This window comes from Rhinatrema bivittatum, chromosome 9 (assembly GCF_901001135.1).
Source record: "Rhinatrema bivittatum chromosome 9, aRhiBiv1.1, whole genome shotgun sequence".
Classification (NCBI taxonomy): domain Eukaryota; kingdom Metazoa; phylum Chordata; class Amphibia; order Gymnophiona; family Rhinatrematidae; genus Rhinatrema; species Rhinatrema bivittatum.
In genome coordinates, this window is record NC_042623.1 from 34,792,255 (window position 1) to 34,810,575 (window position 18,321).

General features: G+C 39.6%; 1 protein-coding gene across 2 annotated transcripts in view; it reads right to left on the reverse strand.

The window, feature by feature from the left end:
- Positions 1-9,895: 9,895 nt before the first annotated feature.
- ARSA (arylsulfatase A) overlaps positions 9,896-18,321 on the reverse strand; it is a 34,109-nt gene continuing 25,683 nt past the window's right edge. For both annotated transcript variants that reach the window (XM_029616176.1, XM_029616175.1), the window contains exons 7-9: positions 12,527-12,654; positions 11,941-12,043; positions 9,896-10,610 (exon numbers count right to left, since the gene is read on the reverse strand). In XM_029616176.1, the coding sequence (XP_029472036.1) occupies positions 10,309-10,610; positions 11,941-12,043; positions 12,527-12,654 (533 nt within the window). In that variant the 3' untranslated portion in view covers positions 9,896-10,308. The remainder of the gene's footprint in view (positions 10,611-11,940; positions 12,044-12,526; positions 12,655-18,321) is intronic.

Here is an 18,321-nt window from a genome sequence, read left to right on the forward strand (position 1 = left end):
TTCAAAAGAAGCCATGTCTCTGCCACCCTGACCCACACCGTCCTTTCATCGTGGAGGTTGACGCATCCGTCGTTGGTGTGGGGGCGGTTCTAAGTCAGTACAGCGAATCCAATGTGCTCCATCCTTGCTCCTTCTTTTCTAGGCGATTCTCACCTGCTGAGAGAAATTATGGGATAGGAGACAAGGAGCTTCTCGCAATCAAACTGGCTTTTGAAGAGTGGTGTCCCTGGTTAGAAGGCGCACAACACCAAATAGTAGTATACACCGATCACAAGAATCTAGAGTACCTTCGACATGCTCAACAACTCAACCACCATCAAGCAAGATGGTCTCTGTTTTTCAACAGGTTCGACTTCTTTCTGAAATACCGTCCAGGAGAGAAGAATACCCGGGCTGATGCCCTATCATGCTCCTTCTCACCATAGGACGTGCCAGATGAACCCCATCATATCATCGATCCCGAAAGAGTGGTTCTCGCAGCCACCCACACGGTACCTGCCAGGAAGACAGTGGTGGCCAGAGGTTTAAGAAAAAGACTGTTGAAATGGGCACACGATTCCCGCCTGGCAGGCCGTCCAGGACAGAGTCGTACCTTAGCAATGTTGCAAAGATACTATTGGTGACCAACCATGAAAAAGGATGGGCAAGCGTATGCGGGTTCCTGCACTGTCTGTGCCAAGCAAAAGCCACCACCCGGACATCCTTGGGGCTTATTACAGCATCTACCATCACCGGATGAACCATGGACCCATATCGCTACTGATTTCGTAGTGGATCTACCATCATCCAACGGCAATAACACCATATGGGTTACGGTCGACCGTTTTACCAAAATGGCACACTTTGTAGCATTACCAGGATTACCCTCTGCTACTGAGTTAGCAAAACTCTTCATTAAACACATCTTCCATCTTCAAGGAATGCCCAAACATATCCTATCCAACAGAGGAGTGTAATTTACTGCAAAGGTTTGGAGAGCATTATGTAAAAATTTTGACATCACCTTGGACTTAACTTCTGCCTACCATCCTCATTCTAACGGTCAGACTGAGAGAATGAATAGGACGCTTAAACTATTTCTGCAATCTTATGTCAACTCTAGACAGAACGACTGGGCTGAATTACTGCCTTGGGCAGAATTTGCCATCAATTCACATCCTGCTTCTTCAACGGGTCTTCCCCTTTCCAGCTTGTCTACGGGAGACAACCATTACCTCTGCTGCCAATTCCATTGTCAGTAGCCTCTCCTGCTGCCCAGGCTACCACAGCAGAATTATCCCAACTTTGGAGGAGCTCTGGGTCATTGACCCAATTACTGATTTCCTGTATGTCATGCTTCATATTTGACACAGTCTCCAAAATCTCACTTTTACCAACTGAGATTTCTGTTTTTAACTTTTGAAACCATTGCGGGAAATCCTCCCAGAGGAATGTGCTAGATACATTAGCAGGCCTCTCATCTAAATTGTCTTGCAACTCAGTTTGCACTACAGGTCCGTCTTTGCGACATGCGCCTCTTTGCCTTTCATGCTACAGCCAATATCAGAGTACTCTTAATTCAGGCATTTTCTTCTGAATGATCATCTCAGCTTACCACCACTGCAGCAAACAAGCAGAGCAGGTTACAGTGATGTGAAATGTTCAGATACCAGCTTTTAATAGAACCACATGGGAAGCTCACTTCTTAAGTGGCTATATCAGAGGGGTGATGTCACTTCCTCTCCCATGTGACTAACCTTGAGTACTGTGTGCAGTTCTAGTAGCCCCATCTCAAAAATACATAGCAGATATAGAAAAGGTTCAGAGAAGGGTGACAAAATTGATAAAAGGATTGAAAACTTCCCTTATGGAGAAAGGCTAAAACAGATTAGGGCTCTTTAGCTTGGAAAAGAAATGACTCAAGAGGGAATATGATTGAGATTTATATAATCACGAATGGGGTGGATTGGGTAAATAAGGAACAGTTATTCACCCTCTGAAACAACACTAGGACTATAGAAATCGGCAGAATTATAACTGATTGGGGCACCCCTATGGGGTTAGCCTCTAGATGTCTCTAGTAGCCTACAAATCATCTTACAGAAATACCACAATTCAGCTCCTCCCCCAGAGGCATCCTGAGTGGCTGAACCTCTCTGTTATAAGTAGGGACTAAAGCTAGAACAGGCGAGACATTTGATTTTGGATTTTGAAGAGTGAGCTCTTGTTATTTTTGTTCCAGAGTGAGGCCTACCCCCTCACTAAGTATCTTTTTGGAAGGCTATTCCTTTCTGTGTACCCCATGCTAGATTGGAAAGCCCTCCATTTAGTGCAAAGAAGCTTTGTTAATATTTTTCTGCTTTTGAGAGTTGTTTTATTGGAGTGCAGCCTGGATTTCTCCTGGTGATGGCCTTTCCCTGGATCCAGAAGCCAGGAAACTGAAGACCTTCTAGGTCAGAGAAGGACTGCAGTGACACTGTCTCCTCAGAATGTTTTGGACAGTTTAGTAGAATTATTCTCTTTGTTGAAAGGAGGTATTTTGGTCACCCTTCCTCTCATGTGGGGATTGGGCAGTTGTGCTTGGTCTCTGGCATCAACAGACCTTCTCTCTGGATAGTCACAAGGAAAAAAAGAGTGAAGAAGGCGGAAGACCCTCCACAGGATCTTAAAATCCCCCTGGGACACAGGTGCAGGCTGCAAACCATTTCAGATCAACTGGTGGACTCAGGTAGGACTGTATATTTCTAAAGGGGACCCTGTGCAGAATAGGATTACCCCAGAGACTGGGTCTGTCACATGCTCAGTGAAGGAGTATTAAGAATCACCCAGGAACCTGAGCCAGTGGACGTACACAGAGCAAGAGATATATCCAGCTGTACATTCAGTTATTTATTCAAGTTGAAAATTGATTACCTTTTGAAACAATTAGTAAACTTTTATTATTTCAACACCCAGTCCTGTGCCCTGCGTCATCTGTCCTAGTGAAACCTCAACACTACAGTAACCATCTATACACTGATCAAAGATTCACCTCACTGCCTGGGCCAGAAACACTAGATCCCACCCCCTTCCATCCCTCCCCCCCCCCCCCACACACACAGAAACGACTCATCCCTGGGGACACAAGGAGGAGGGAACTATTGGCAAAGGAAGACAGTCCCAGCTATATAAATTGTTTTTGTGTGCCCTTGGAGAATATACCCATCAAAGAAAAGAGCTACATGATTGTAGGATAAAAGGGATTGCCCCGATCTGTAAAGTTTTTTCTGGCATTGACATAGATCACCGTATTTTTGCTGATGATATTCAGTTCTACATATCTATTAAAGGTTCTTTTTTGATGACCTTAGAAAAAGTGAAAGCTACTATCATGACTGTTAGCCAAAAATTGACAGAAAATCAGTTAACTGTAAATATGAAAAAACCCCCCAAAAATCTATACTTAGCTAGGAACCTGGCAAACAAGTTCCAAATAATTTTTCCATTAATGGAAATATGATTTCCATTGTAAAACAAGCTCAAAATTTATGAATTTTGATGGATACCACTTTAGCTCTATGCCTACAAGTAAATCAACTTGTTCGCAACTCATTTTACAAACTTCGCTTAATACGCAGGATACATCCGTATCTTAAAGAGGATGATTTAAAAACAATCATGCACTCGTTAATTATGACACCTATTGATTATTGCAATATATTCCTTCTTGGTTTACCACAGTCTACGATACACGCTCTCTAATATGTACAAAATTCAGCAGCCACAATTATTTCTGGGCTTTCATTAAGAGAACATATTACACCAATTTTATTGCAATATCACTGGCTGCCTATAATTTGGCGAATTAAGTTTAGGGTTTTATTTTTGTTTTTAAGGGGATAAATGGGCTTATAACTCTGGTTTTTAATGCAGATTTAAAATTATATCGGCCCACGAGATCCTTATGGTCAGGAGTTCAATTAATTTTGGAAGTTCCTTCTTTTAAGTTAATACAACTTGATGAATCACGTGAGTGGCTTTTTATGATCCAGAGTCCTACATTATGAAATTTATTACCATTAGAGATTAAAAAAGAAATCTCGCTTGTAAAATTTAGAAAATTGATAAAACCATCATTTTAATTAGGCTTATAATATTTTATAGTAATATATGTTTACCATGTAGACTTTCCTAGATTATGACAAAAAGAAAGCAGGAATAATGGGAGTATTCAAATCTTAGGAAGTTAACTTCTTGTAGCCCTAGATGTAATAGTATAACGTATTAATAGAATGGGCTATATTTTAGAAAGTGAACCTCTGCAGCCATGGGTATGATGATTGTAGCAATTTTTGATACTATTTTTTAGAAAACTTCTAGTAGTCATGGGTATCAATGTTTTCTTTTTGGTTTTTGTTTTTATTGTATATGTTTAAATAAAATGTGTGTATTATCTTTATTGCATTAGTTATGAATATTTTATTATAAACCACTTAGTAATTTATAAGTGTTATATACAATTTTTCAAATAAATAAGTATTTTTTCACTCAGCACACAATAAAGCTCTTGAATCTGTTACCAGAAGAGGTGGTCAAAGTAGCTATCATTTTTATTTAGATTTTTATAAACCACTTTTCAGCACTTCAAAGTGGATTACATTTAAGTACTGTAGGTATTTTCCTATCCCCACAGGGCTTACAATCTAATTTTGTACCTGAGGTAACAGAGGGTAAAGTGACTTGCCCAAGGTCACAAGGAGTGACAGCAGCATTTGAACCCTGGTTTCCTTGGATTATAACCCACTGCTTTAACCATTAGGCTACTCCTCCACTCCCATCATATATTGGGGTTCAAAAGTTCCTGAAGAAAAAGTCCGTAAACAATTCTTAGCCAGGTAGACTTGAGCAATCCAGTGTTTATCCCCAGGAGTGACATCCAAGAAATAGATCAACTATGGGGAATCTGCTGGGTACTTGTGAACCGGACTGGCCACTGTCTAAGACAGGGTGTGAAGCTCAATGGACCTTGGTCTGACCCTGCATGGTACTTCCTATGTTCTTATATATCTCTCTATATCTATATATTAATTTACCCATTTCATTACATCATCCATTTATATCAAACAGCAGCCAAGCTTCCATTTTTCTACCTATCATTTGTTCTTCACTGTATCCATCCACCATGCTATCATCCAAAGTTCCATTTCCCAGTTCACTTGTCTGAATCTTATATGTCCATCCTGCATTCTATCATCTATAAATCAATCTATCCCTTTATGACATCATCTATCTAGCAGATATGTGTATTTGTTTGAAACAAAAAGTATAAAATGGGATGGAGCCCATTTTTCTTTCCTTTCAAAACAAAAGAAAAAAAAATTGTATGTATTTTTCACTTCCATGAAAAAATAAAAATAAACCTAAAATAAACACATACGATCCTCCAAAAAAAACAAATTAACAAAAAAAATTTGCCTGTATATCCCTGACTAGAATATAGATCTGTAGATGAATATAGATGAAATCATTGCCCATCTATTATACACTTCATCCACAATCCTACACACTTGCTGCTCCATTCTATTTATCTACTTCTCTGTTTTTCTCCATACTCTAATCTCAGTTTAGGCCAATTGTTAGATCACTCTTGTATTATTCTGACCTGTCCCTTTCACATAAAGTCTCAGCTCTGTATTAGATACATTTTCTCTTTCCCCCTCTGTCCTGTAAGTCTACATAATGTAATTAGAGTCACAAGCAAAGTTATTTGCAATGTCTGTATAAAGATACCTACTGTCTACAGGCAGAGGAAATAGAACTTGAGAAATATGGCTATGTATTTACTACAAGTTGTTATAAGACAAAACACAACGAGCAGCACTGCGAACCTGTATGCTCAAAAGAACCACTCGCAACAAAAGGTATTGCCAACAATATCTCCAAAGAAAACTCTTCACCATCTACTGTAAAATTTATTTATGTAAAAGTTTGTATGTGAAACGGGACCACATCAGCAAGCATTAGACGACGTGCTCGGTGCAACCAAGCCGTCCGGTCTTCTCGATCATTTGCAGCCCGTCAAATTGTTTTGTAAAGTTCAACATCCAGTGTTGTCTAAAGATCTTAGTTATATAGCCCTTTGACGCCGGGCTAGAGTCTCTAGCCCGGCGTTTTTCAAACAAATTGATGGAGACATGGTTCCCGACTGAACAGACTCTTGTTGATATCATTGACTCCTGAGGAAGCAGCCGAGGGGCTGCGAAACACGGCCGATGTCAAGTCATCAGCTTTGAATTCTTATAAGAGTCACTTAGATTGAATGTTGACCAATATCCTAAGCGTCAAAGGGCTATATAAATAAGATCTTTAGTCAACACCGGATGGTGAACTTTACAAAACAATTTGACGGGCCGCAAATGATTGAGAAGACCGGACGGCTTGGTTGCACCGAGCACGTCATCTAAGGCTTACTGATGCGGTCCCGTTTCACATACAAAATTTTACAGTAGATGGTGAAGAGTTTTCTTTGGAGATATAGTTGGCGATACCTTTTGTTGCGAGTGGGTCTTTTACTACAAGTTGCACAGTTGCCCATCAGTAATGAAGATCAATGAAATCAATGAGAAGAAGAAGTCTGAGGTTAGAAAAATAACAGCCATCTAGAAGAATAACCAGAAATCTAACACTATTCCTCTTGAGTTATATATATCCACACCTGGCCATCGCCCTAGAACAGCTGCAGGTTTGTGAAGGGATATGGCTTATACCATATGAAGGGCCTTCAGAAAGAGGGCACTTTTACTTTGTTAAGGTACTGGTTTAGGGACCCCATCCTCTCTAGGTTTGTGCTTGAATGTTCCAGTCACCCAGCAGTGGCTCAAAACCTGTCATAAAGAACAAGAAGAAAAAAAAGACCCTACTAATGAAACATTTTGTCACACTATTTAACATATAACCCACCAACTATTAACTATATCAAATATTACTACTTCAATCACAAATACATATACTGCAAAACACGCAGTCCTATAACTAAAAACAGCCGTACGTCATTAGAACACCATATTTACAAATTATAAAAGCATAATAACTACATATTCAAATAGTTCATACATATACCATTTTACTTCTTAACAAGTAAACCATTAGATATGGTTAACTAACACAAGACTACTATCTATACTGAATAACTAAATCTCAAGTGGAACCACATGCGCAATATATTGAAAACAATGCATATATAAATCATATCACTCCTATTTTCTAGTTTTTAATTCATAAGTTCAGATCCATATTTATACCTACTAAATTGTTAATGTAAAAACTATCTCTTCTAGATAAATGTTTCGTTTTTCTGTCCCAGAGTTTGTCTACTTCACACAAATATTTCATTTTGCTTAGTCCCAACAAGGATTCCTTTTTTCACCATTATCGATGGCTTCTTCAGGGGGATTCTATATCGATTATCATAAATACTTCACCGAATTACCAGAGAAAGCTCAAATATCTGTACAAGCTGGTATTATTAAAATGAAGTGCAAACTTTAAAAATGCATCTATGGAACACTGCTCTCCACTGTTGGGGGCAGGAAAATACAGTTTCATCGCTAGACTCTCTCAGGTAGATTTGGAAAGCGTTGCTTGCGCAGAAATGGCCCTATACATGCATATGTGGGCCGCCCGCGAGCAACAAGTCTGGAGATTTTGGGCCAGAGGGATCCTGAACAGCGGGGGGGGGGGGGGGGGGGAAGGGAAGAGACAATCTGACACTCTGTATCTCCCATTGTAAGGGGAGGCACTTTCAAGTTAGGGTAGGTTTGGGGGGGGGGGGGGGCAGTGTTGCATTGGTCTGCCTAGGGCGCAAGGGTCTGTTGACCTTTGTAACACTGCCCCCTCCCCAAACCCACCCTGAGTCGAAAGTGACCCTCTTACAGTGGGAGGTATATACCTGTAAACCGTTGTTATGACCAGTACCAAACAACGGTATATAAAAGCCTACAAATAATAAATAAATAAATAAATATAGAATGTTTCTTTTTTTTTTATTATGATACTTTTTCAAATGATATTTTAATTGCATATTTAAGGTTTAACTGTTTAACTGTATTCTATCCTCAATAGTGTATTTGAGGATAATTCTGTTTGGTGTAAACTGATATGATATTTTGAATTGAATGTCGGTATAGAAAAACAAACAAATAAACAAATAAATAAAAAATAGAATGTCAGATTGTTTCTCTAACAGAGATTCTCTCTCTCATGGTCACTTGTAAGTACACGCGTAAAAGTGCCACACAAACACGCGCAGTAGGAATATTTTATATGATTGAGTGTATTTTTGCTCGTGTGGCCAATACACGCGGTTATGGGCGAACGCGTGCTCCTTTTAAAAATGTACCTGTCTGTAATGGCGTTTCAAAACTTTTTTTTACGGGCACCTTTATAGAGAACACTAATTTAATTAGCCAATAATTGTATATCTCTGCTCATATAACTACTGCTACAAATACCAGAAGACCTTAGATGACCCTACCTGCTCTTTGCAGCAATATCACCATGACACACAGATACATTCATCCAGTTTTTAACTGTTCTCAGCACTGTCCGCAAACATAAACCACTATACAATCAATCATCCATCATATTGTAATCTAAATAATAAACAAAAAACAAAACAATGGCCCTATAACCCTAAACACAAAATACTAAAACATGCCCCATTTGTTCATTTATCACTACAAAGATCTTAAACTTTTCTTTGCCCAAAAACGTTTTGCATGCATGCAGTGTTTTCACTTAATATATACCAGTGTCAATCACATGGGATAGTTAAATCACAAATTTTTCAGGTAATAATGCTGCTTCCCCCCCCCCAAAATTTATGTATCATTGCAGGCGCATGCAAGTTATAAAATCAGGGGTCGGCGCGCGCAAGGGGGTGCACAATTGTGCACTGTGTGCGCACCGAGCCCCGCTGCCTTCCCCGTAGGCCTGACCTTCCCACTTCTTCCCCTAACCTTCCCCCCCCCTAGCCTTACTCTAACCCCCCCAACCCTTGTCTTACCTTTTGCTCGCAATGGCCGCTGTGTTGGAGGCCTCTGGCCCCGCCCCGCTCCCTTTTGCAAGCCCCAGGACTTACCCGCGTCCCGGGGCTTTACGCGCATCGCCGGGCCTTTTAAAAATATGCCTGGCGCGTGTAGGGCTTTTAAAATCCACCCCTTAAACTGTTGATGCAGTTCTCCAAAAACAAAGGACTTTGTAAGTACTATTTCTGACAATTCATGTATGAACTTAGTTTTTGGGTACTTGCCAGGTTCTTATGGCCTGGACTGGCCACTGTTGGAGGCGGGATGCTAGGCTTGATGGACCCTTGGTCTGACCCAGTATGGCATGTTCTTATGCTCTTAACTGTCTTACTTGTGGAGTTGTTTGTATTGTCTCCACAACATTATCAACTATGGATAAAGCCTCTTCTTGTGGAATTCTGGTGTATAAAGCTGTAATATCAGCTGACACTATCCACCAGGATGAGTCAGCTCTTACCTGTCGTAGCTGAATCTTTAATAGATGTACTTTTAAAGTTTGCACATCATTTTAATAATACCAGCTTGTACAGATTTTTCAGCTTTCATCTGCTAGTTGTTCAGTGAAGTATTTATGATAATTGAAATAGAATCCCCTGAAGAAGCCATCAGTGATGGTGAAAAAAGAAACCCTCGTCTGAGCTAAACAAAGTGAAATATTTGCATGGAGAAGGCAGAGTAACTCTGGGAGAGAAAAATGAAACATTTATCTAGAACAGATAGAAAGCTTTTATGTTAACAATTTAGTTATCATAAATATCGACCTGTACCTATGAGTTAATAACTGAAAAATGGTTAGGAGTGATATGGTTTATATATGCATTGTTTTCAATATATTGAACATGTGGTTCCACTTGAGATTGTAAAAAGATATATTTATTCAGTATAGGTAATAATAGTCTTGTGTTAACAAATAAGCCATTAGTTATGGTAAATTTTAAATTGATATATGTATGAACTACTAGAATATGTATTATTATGTTTTTATAATATGTAAGTGTGGTGTTCTAATGATGTATGGCTGTGTTTAGTTTTAGGACTGCATATTTTGCAAAACAAAAAATATATGTTTATGATTACCGTAATAATATTTGATATATTTAATAGTTGTGGATTATATAGTAAATAATGTGACAGAATGTTTCATTAGTAGGGTCCTTTCTTCTTCTTGTTTATAATATTGATAGTAGCCGTATATGTATACCGTCACAATTATTTGCACCTTTCAAAACTTATTATCCCAGGTGGTCACTTTTGTGTGGAATCACTAGGCACAATGGCAGCAGGAAGGTTTTGGAGTGCAGTCAGGGTTACAGCAGGGCTCCAGAGAGGGGTCTACCCCCTTCTCCAGCTGACTTTCTCCAAACACCATTTTGCTTTCAAAATTTTCTTTCTCTTGCTGGATCTCCTTCAGGATCTGCAGGTACTCGGGCTTCATGCCTCCTGCCAGAAGGTTATAGTTCTCAGCTGGGTCAGCTTCTAGGTCAAAAAGCAGTGGGGGATCATGGCGAGTCAGCAAGGCCGTGATGTGGCAATCGTGATCTGGAGTCGTCTCACTGTGAGAAGCACCTGGAGCACAGAAAAAGTAATACGTGTGTGAGCTTACAATTCTTTTAGTTGGCAAGATCAGAAAAATATTCATTGTGTTACTGGGTGCCATTATTTGGGAGGTGAGGTAATAGAGCAGTGCCAGAGAGAAGGGGACATCAATAGTTCAACAGATAGAGGGGGTAGATTTTAAAAACCTTATGCGCACAAAAATGGCCACATACACCTGTAAGTGGGCCGCATGGGAGCTAAGCGAATTTTAAATAGCCGGGAAGTTCCCAGCACTGATGCGCAGAACCCCTAATTTTCCTCAGCCAGCGCACATATGTTACACACACTGCTTTGCTGTAGCTCCTTGGTAGGGAGAGGGACAGAGAAACTCCCTTTATAAGGCTCAGTCTGATACTCTATATATGGACCATTGTAAGGGGGCACTTTGATTCGGGGTCAGTTTTCGGGAGGTGGGTTGACATCATTAAAGAATTTTAGATCTTACAAGTGATGAAAAGGAGTAGATTTGTGCAATGCAGCTAGCAGAGACTGCAGTGTACAAATCAACTCAACTTGTTAGAATTTTCATAACTTATAAGGTCTAAAATTATTTAATGATGTCAATTTTACAATAAATACCTCTGAATTTATCTATCAAGTTTTATATACCGTCGTTCAGTTTCGCCATCACAACAGTTTACAAAGTTTTGATGTTTAACAGAGTTTCCAAAGATTCATGTGATTGTCAACATAACATAACATAGCGATATTAAGTCGGAGGCCCCATAAATAAAAAAAAAAAAAGAAAAATTCTTAAAAAAAAGAAAAAAAAAAATCTGCCTGCGGCCTGAGGGTTGGAAGACGGACGCTCAATTTAGCCGGCGTCTGTTTTCCAAACCCGTGGCTGATGGCGGGTTCGTCAACCAACACCGGTAAAATTAAGCGTCGGCTGTCAAACCCGCTGACAGCCGCCACTTCTGTCATTAAGGAGGCGCTAGGGATGCGCTAGTGTCCCTAGCGCCTCCTTTTTACCACGGGCCCTCATTTGCATGCTCTTGCTTACTGAATCACGCCCAGGAGAGTGGCCTGGTTGCTCGTCGGAAGAATGGGCGCTCGCCGGCTCTCTCGCGTGTTTTACTGTATCATCCCGTCAATAAATAAAGAAGTACTGGAGACGGGGTAAAATTCACTCATCACTAACTCATCAGGTAGGTGAATCAGGGCAAAAGTAATATTCACTCAACAGTGACTCAGCAGGTAGGCATGACAGGGACAGAAACAAAATTCACTTATCAGTCATTCAGTAGATAGATGCTGGAAGATCTGGATAAGAAGTTGGCAGCCTGGGAGCAATAGCTACCTTGTGTGAAGAAGTGGGCTTTATATTTGCCATATCGCACTGCAAAGACACCCAGGTCTTCCTTCGGAGATGGTGGGTAAAAGAACATGATATTCCGTTTACTCTGGAGAATGAAGAAAAGTCATGTGAGCCATAGCGATAGTCCCAGGAAACACAGCTGAGGGAGTTATGCAGGCAGACTGAATAAGCAATGGAAGTCCTAGCTCCAGGAGTCAGGTTGTGGTAATAGTAATCCTTTTCATTGTGATAGCACCATCAGTGTACTCAGCACTACAGAAGGTTAGTCACACGGTTGCAATGTCCATTTCCTAAAGAGGTTACAACTGAAGCTTGAGGAAACGAAGGTTCAGTGACTTTCACAAGTTAACGTGGACAGAGGCCTGGGACTGAGGTCGGCAAAGTTATGCTCACCGTACAATGTCAGCCCCAATGTCAGAGGTGAAAGAGAGGAGAGAAACTGCAGAACAGAGAAAGCATGATGGAGAGAACAGGCATGCTGAAGGAGGACGTCATGAAAACAGGTGGGGCTGAGGAAGGGATAGAGCTAAAGGAGGGCTCAGGGAGGGTCAGTGGAAGGAGGCCTCACCTTTCCACCCCTGAAAAGAACCTCACTCAGATCATATCCGTCCAGGGTAATGTTGGGAATAGGAGCCCCTACCAGAGCTGTCAACGTGGGCAGGATATCAAGAGTGCTGGCCAGCTCATGGGTCACTCCTGAGGAGGAAAGTGATATATGAAATGTTTGAGAAGGGCACACTCTGACCAACAATCTAACTAATACACAATGCCTCCCACCACCCCTCCGAGAAACTGCATAATTAGCCTGTTGCTACATAATTTACAACCTGCCACACAATGAAACTCCAAACTCCCCCAAACTAATTCAGTATCTGAAGGAAATTTACAGTACCTGCAAGGCTGATTCAACAGTCCCCTGTCTCAACTCCTCTGGCCACTAATCCCCTCTGCTTCCAGGTAGTTTGCATGGGAATAGAAGGAGAAAGGGGGAAGCTGAGGCTAGAGCAGATAAGAGTCCTGCCATTCTGCTCCCTAATCTGGCCCCTCTCCCTTCCTATTATTCCCTTCTCCCCTCCTTTATCAAAGGCAACAGGAGGGGAGGAGGAGAGCTTGGCTGCACAGAGGATATTCAGTGTTTGATCCCTCAAATCTCTCTTTTTAAGTCAAACCAAAGAAGGAGTTTAATACAATTCCTGGGAGGAATGATGTCCTTTTAGAATAAATGACAGGGGTGGGTGGCATCTTAGAGACTAACCAGTTTATTGCATGAGCCAATAAATCAGTTAGTCTATAATATGCCACCTGCCTATGTCATTTCTTGCTACATCAGACTAACATGGCCACCTCTCTGAGGATTTTCACGCTTAAAATAATTCCTCTTTATACAAAGTTTCTCGCATTTGCATGTGTGGCCAACCATTCACCAGCTGACATAGACCTGCATGTACTTTGAAAGTCTACCGCTGTTTATGTCCCACAACCGGCAGAGAAAGCATTAATTTTAATTAACAGCATGGGAAACTCTGCTGATGTTGAGTGCAGTTTCTTCAAGAAAATATATATCAAAATAAAAAAATCAAAAAAAAAAAAAAAATCAGATAGTTCCATTGTATTTCAATCCAAAACAAAAGTGACATTTCATAATTAAAAGCTTGTAATTTATATGACTTTACTTGAGATAACTGATTTTTAAACATAGTAAATTTAGTAGTTGTTATTTTAAAACTATGTAAAAACATAATTGGCTAATATATTCAAGATACAAAGTAGACTAATATAAAGGAGCAAACAGAAGTAAGAAAAGGTTATACAAAGTAAAACATATTTATGAGAATACAACCTTCTATTAAATCTAAATATTACATACTTAAAATAAACATTCCTTAGATAAGAATCATACAAAAAGCAATACCAGTCTCTAACAAAAAATAAAGTTTGACAGAGCATCAACAATCCCAATTATAAAGTAAGCTGTTCTTCAGTGCGTTGAACACTAAAGAATGTAAAATTCTCAGAGGAATACCCAATTTACAGAGCTACACAAAAAGCTGAAATTATACATGCAGTTCCTTATTACTATAGAATACTCATGCATTTATTCTGAATGGCCTACTGGTTTAAAATATGAAAATGTGCTTGCAAGCCCTGATCAATATGTATTACTCATTCGATGTAATACATGGATGAAAAAATGTGCATTCGCTGGTAGATCTTGAAAAGGTGGACTCAGATATTAATGAACTCAGACTTAAAATCCAGAAATAGCCGACTTTAAAACAGTCCATTGAATCTTTCTGCAAGGATTTAAAACAACTGAGCTTGAAGAAATTCAAGAGAAATGATAGTGCTCAAGTATATGGGTATTTTTATCCCTGGCAATCTCAATCTTGCTGGTTCAAAAAATAAATAAATAAATAAATAAAAAGGTGGTTATGTTTTGATTTGTTCTCGGATGATTCATCCAATGAGGACAATCAGCAGACATGTACCTTTTTAGGGGTCCGTATCAACCAATGTGGAAACCCTGGCTTCCGGGGCAGGCCCCCTAACAAGTCCCACAGCCCTGTGTATCTACGCACTCAGAAACAGCGTGCACCCAAAACCAGGGCTCTTTCCTGAATTTATCTCAGTCTCTGTTCTCGATAAAGTGCTCTCTTTTGTGCCTATGGTGTTGTACGACTCCTCTGAAGTGAGATCTAGTTTATTTCATTTTTTTCAGTTGTTAAAAATTAAACTGTTTTTTTCATAGCAAGCCTTCTATGGTTTCGGACCCTTCGGTTGTACCTAAAATATCTAGCTGGGCACCTCCAGGTAACTAATCCATTAACTGTGGCTTTTGAACATAGGACTGACCATTTTGCAACAATCCATCTCTTTTCCAACCTTGTTAATTTTACTAGATAGGAAAGATTAGTGGTTCAGTGTTTGGTTTCTGATAACAATGTAGTGATAAAACTGGCTGATAAAGGAGGGTATAGGGTTATTCCCAATCTTTGCAACTATGAACAGGAGGAATAGAGACAGTTATTGGTCACCTCTTATTTTCTGAAAGTTTCCTATGATCCCTCATTAAATTTGGTTAAATTAGTCTGTGAGATTGCTTTGAGCAGTCTGATCATTTTATCACCACAAAGGAAGCTCAGTTTCTTGTGGAAACACATCCATGTACCCCTGTGTTTTACATCTTATCTAAGATCCATAAATCCCTTACAGCACCTCCTGGTCCCCCTGTTCTTTCAGAAATCTGATCTTTGCTAGAACTCTTGTCCAAACTTATAGATGGATTTCTTCAACCTTTTGTTCTGCTCAATCGTTCGAATGTATGTGACTCATCTCAGTTATTAGACCAGGTTCCACCTCTGTCTGGTGACGAACTTATTGGTGAGTTTAGATACTGATGAATATCCCTCAAACTGAAGCTGCACTTTTTTAGATAGGGGATCTCCTATCTTTGTGTTCCAACAGATTTTCTGGTTCACTTAGCTTATTTGGCTTTAACCAAAACTTTCTCAACTTAGTGATGAATTTTACCAGCAAATTAAGGGAATGGCAATGAGGCCACTATGGTCCTTATTACTGCCTGCCTTTAGGTTACTGAATTTGAGAAACGGTTTATTTATCCATCACAATATTAGTCACACATATGGGTTTGGCTTAGATATATAGATCAATCACTCTGTTCAAACCGGCAAATGAAATTTGAACCGTAAGCGGTGAGCGAGATTCCTCCATGGTCCCTGAAGCAGACAAGCAGTCGAAACATGGCCAGTGTCGGGCAGGTGGCTTCGACCTTGCAGAGACGCAGGAGTTCAGTCGGAACCGATAAGTATTTACAAAAGGAAGTGGGAACGCTGCATAGGGTCGAGCTGACCGCCAGGGGGAAGACACTTACTTGAAACGAAATGCACGGTTCATTGGTGAACAAGAAGTACATGGTTGCAATACATATATAAAAAATAATAATAAAAAACCAAATACAAATAAGATTTTGAAGAATAAAGTTGGCTGCTTTAAAAGAGGGGATCACAGAGTGCTCTACCTCATAGATAGCTACCGCACATAACCACATATTGGGGAGTTTTCCTGATGGTGAGTTGTTGATGGTTAGATATATAGATGACATTCTTTCTTTTTTTTTTTTTTTTAGGTTGGCGGGGGTCCATTGATGTTTTAGAATTTTTTTCTTTTCTGAATACTTGTGATGTTAATTTATGGTTTACTTATTCATTAGATATGTTGATTAGGATTACTGATGATGGTTTTGAAACTTCTGTTTTCTGAAAGGTGACCAACACAAGTCTCCGTCATGAATGAATGACAGCTATCAAAATGAAGGCGAGAACATTCCCGTTGGCCAATTCTTTCATGTGTGCAGAGGATTTTAAAGTTCAGGCTTTGGATACAATGCAACGTTTTTCACAAAGGGCTTACCCAAAAGTCGGTAATTAGATGGATAAGAGAGCTTTATACATTAATCAGGACCTTTTATTATCTAAGAAATCTCCTATATATACAGACTGGATTGGTTTATGTGTTGCTATACAACATCTACATAGAAAAGGTCACTGATATTATTAAATCTTATTGGTCTATTTTACAATGTTATTCAGTTGGTTTTTTTTAGAAACCTCCATTTTTTTTACTCATAAATGAGGTAAAAATTTGCAAGATTTGTTGGAGTCTTCTTTTTTGTCCCCTGTGTGTGAGCAGTCACTGATTTGGTAAAATTGGTTCACTATCTGTGTGGGTCATGTAATGTTGGTGAATATTTTTTAGCTATAACATAACATTCCGAATTAGATTTAACATTTTAACTTTAGTTTTTAAAGCCTTGAAATGTAATGGTCCATTTTATTTATCCAAGCTATTATTTATTTATTTAGACATTTTATACACCATCATTCCATGTAAAGATCACAACAGTTTACAAAAGTAACATTCATAGCTATAAACGTTCTTTTTGAGCTCTCCGTTCCCAGGGTAAGAGCCTATCATCAATCCCTGATGCAAGGTTTACTCACTTGAAAACGACGAGAAATCAGGCTCTCTCAATAATAGGCCCTTGTTTAGGGAACGTTTTACTCAAATCTCTTTGGTTATTGGAAAATTATTGCTCATTTCATACACAACTGAAAGCCCTATTGTTCCAGGAAGCATTTGAAGGAGTGCCTGGGTGAGATATAAATGGACTATAAAATGGTTTTAAATACACAGCTTTTGTTTAACCTCAAATGGGTAAATTATTTTCTTTAAAAATTCTGCACTACTTGTATATCCCGCTGTGTTATTTATGTCATTCAGTGCCCTTGCTCTTTTTTGTATGTGGTTAACACATCTCACACTCTGAAGACCCATATTATTGAACATCATTGCAATATCAATACATTAAGGTAATCAAATTTGCAGATGATACAAAATTATTCAGAGTAGTTAAATCACAAGAGGACTGTGATAAATTGCTGGAGGACATTGCGAGACTGGAAGACTGGGCAGCCAAATGGCAGATGAAATTTAATGTGGATAAGTGCAAGGTGTTGCATATAGGGAAAAATAACCCTTGCTGTTGTTACACAATGTTAGGTTCCATATTAGGAGCTACCACCCAGGAAAATGATCTAGGCATCATAGTGGATAATGCATTGAAATCATCAGCTCAGTGTGCTGTGGCAATCAAAAGAAGCAAACAGAATGTTAGGAATTATTAGGAAGGGAATGGTGAATAAAACGGAAAATGTTTTAATGCCTCTATCGCTCCATGGTGAGACTGCACTTTGAGAACTGTGTACAATTCTGGTCGCCACATCTCAAAAAAAGATATAGTTGCTCTGGAGAAGATACAGAGAAGGGCGACCAAAATGATAAAGAGGATAGAATGGCTCCCCTATGAGGAAAGGTTAAAGAGCTTACGGCTGTTCAGCTTGGAGAAGAGATGGCTGAGGTGGGATATGATTGAGGTCTATAAAGTCTAGAATGGGTAAATGTTAATCGGTTATTTACTCTTTCAGATAATAGAAGGCCTAGGGGGCACTCCATGAAGTTAGCAAGTAGCACATTTAAAACTAATCAGAGAAAATTCTTTTTCTCTCAACGCACAACTAAACTCTGGAATTTGTTGCCAGAGGATGTGGTTAGTGCAGTTAGTGTAGCCAGTTTTAAAAAAGGTTTGTATAATTTCTTGGAAGAGAAGTCCATTACCTGCTGATAATCTAGCTGACTTAGGGAATAGCCATTTCTGTTACTGGCATTAGTAGCATGGGATCTGTTAGGATTCGTGGGTTAGTTGGCCCTTGGCCCAAGGTGAGAGATGGTACCACCCATGGGGAGGAGCCCCACTGAGGCACACTGTCAGGAGGCAAGGTCTGC